The sequence below is a fragment of the Cariama cristata genome, unplaced genomic scaffold (assembly GCF_000690535.1).
Source record: "Cariama cristata isolate BGI_N322 unplaced genomic scaffold, ASM69053v1 scaffold11139, whole genome shotgun sequence".
NCBI classification, from domain to species: Eukaryota; Metazoa; Chordata; class Aves; order Cariamiformes; family Cariamidae; genus Cariama; species Cariama cristata.
Window position 1 is genome coordinate 11,009 of NW_009635256.1, and position 335 is coordinate 11,343.

Sequence of the window (335 nt, forward strand, 5' to 3'; positions counted from 1 at the left end):
AAGGAAACCCCAGCCTGCTCTGAGGAGGAACAGGACCCAAAGGTGACTGCAGAGTACCGCAAGAGTACTGCATAAATCCCACAGCTCCCCTACACCAGGAATTATTGAGACATTAATAACCTTTTGTCTGCAAAGTGGCTCCTTTTTATTTTCTTCAGCTTTGACCTCCTGTTGAGCAGCTTCTTTGGGTGTATTTACTGCTAAAACATCATTGATCGTAGAGCCAACAACCATTATTTTCGCTCCATTTGTTACTTTGATTTCCCGCAACGTTTTCTCCTCTGGTAGAAGTCCCTTGAACATAACTTTCTGCATAGCAGGTGGAAGGCCTAAGA

The 335-nt window shown here is 44.2% G+C and overlaps 1 protein-coding gene across 1 annotated transcript in view; it reads right to left on the minus strand.

Moving 5' to 3' along the window:
* Positions 1–335, minus strand: part of UBFD1 (ubiquitin family domain containing 1) — a gene marked incomplete at its 5' end in the record, with an annotated part of 6,351 nt that overhangs the window by 5,757 nt on the left and 259 nt on the right. Inside the window, one exon of the mRNA XM_009707466.1 lies at positions 121–329. Within this exon, the coding sequence (XP_009705768.1) occupies positions 121–329 (209 nt within the window). The remainder of the gene's footprint in view (positions 1–120; positions 330–335) is intronic.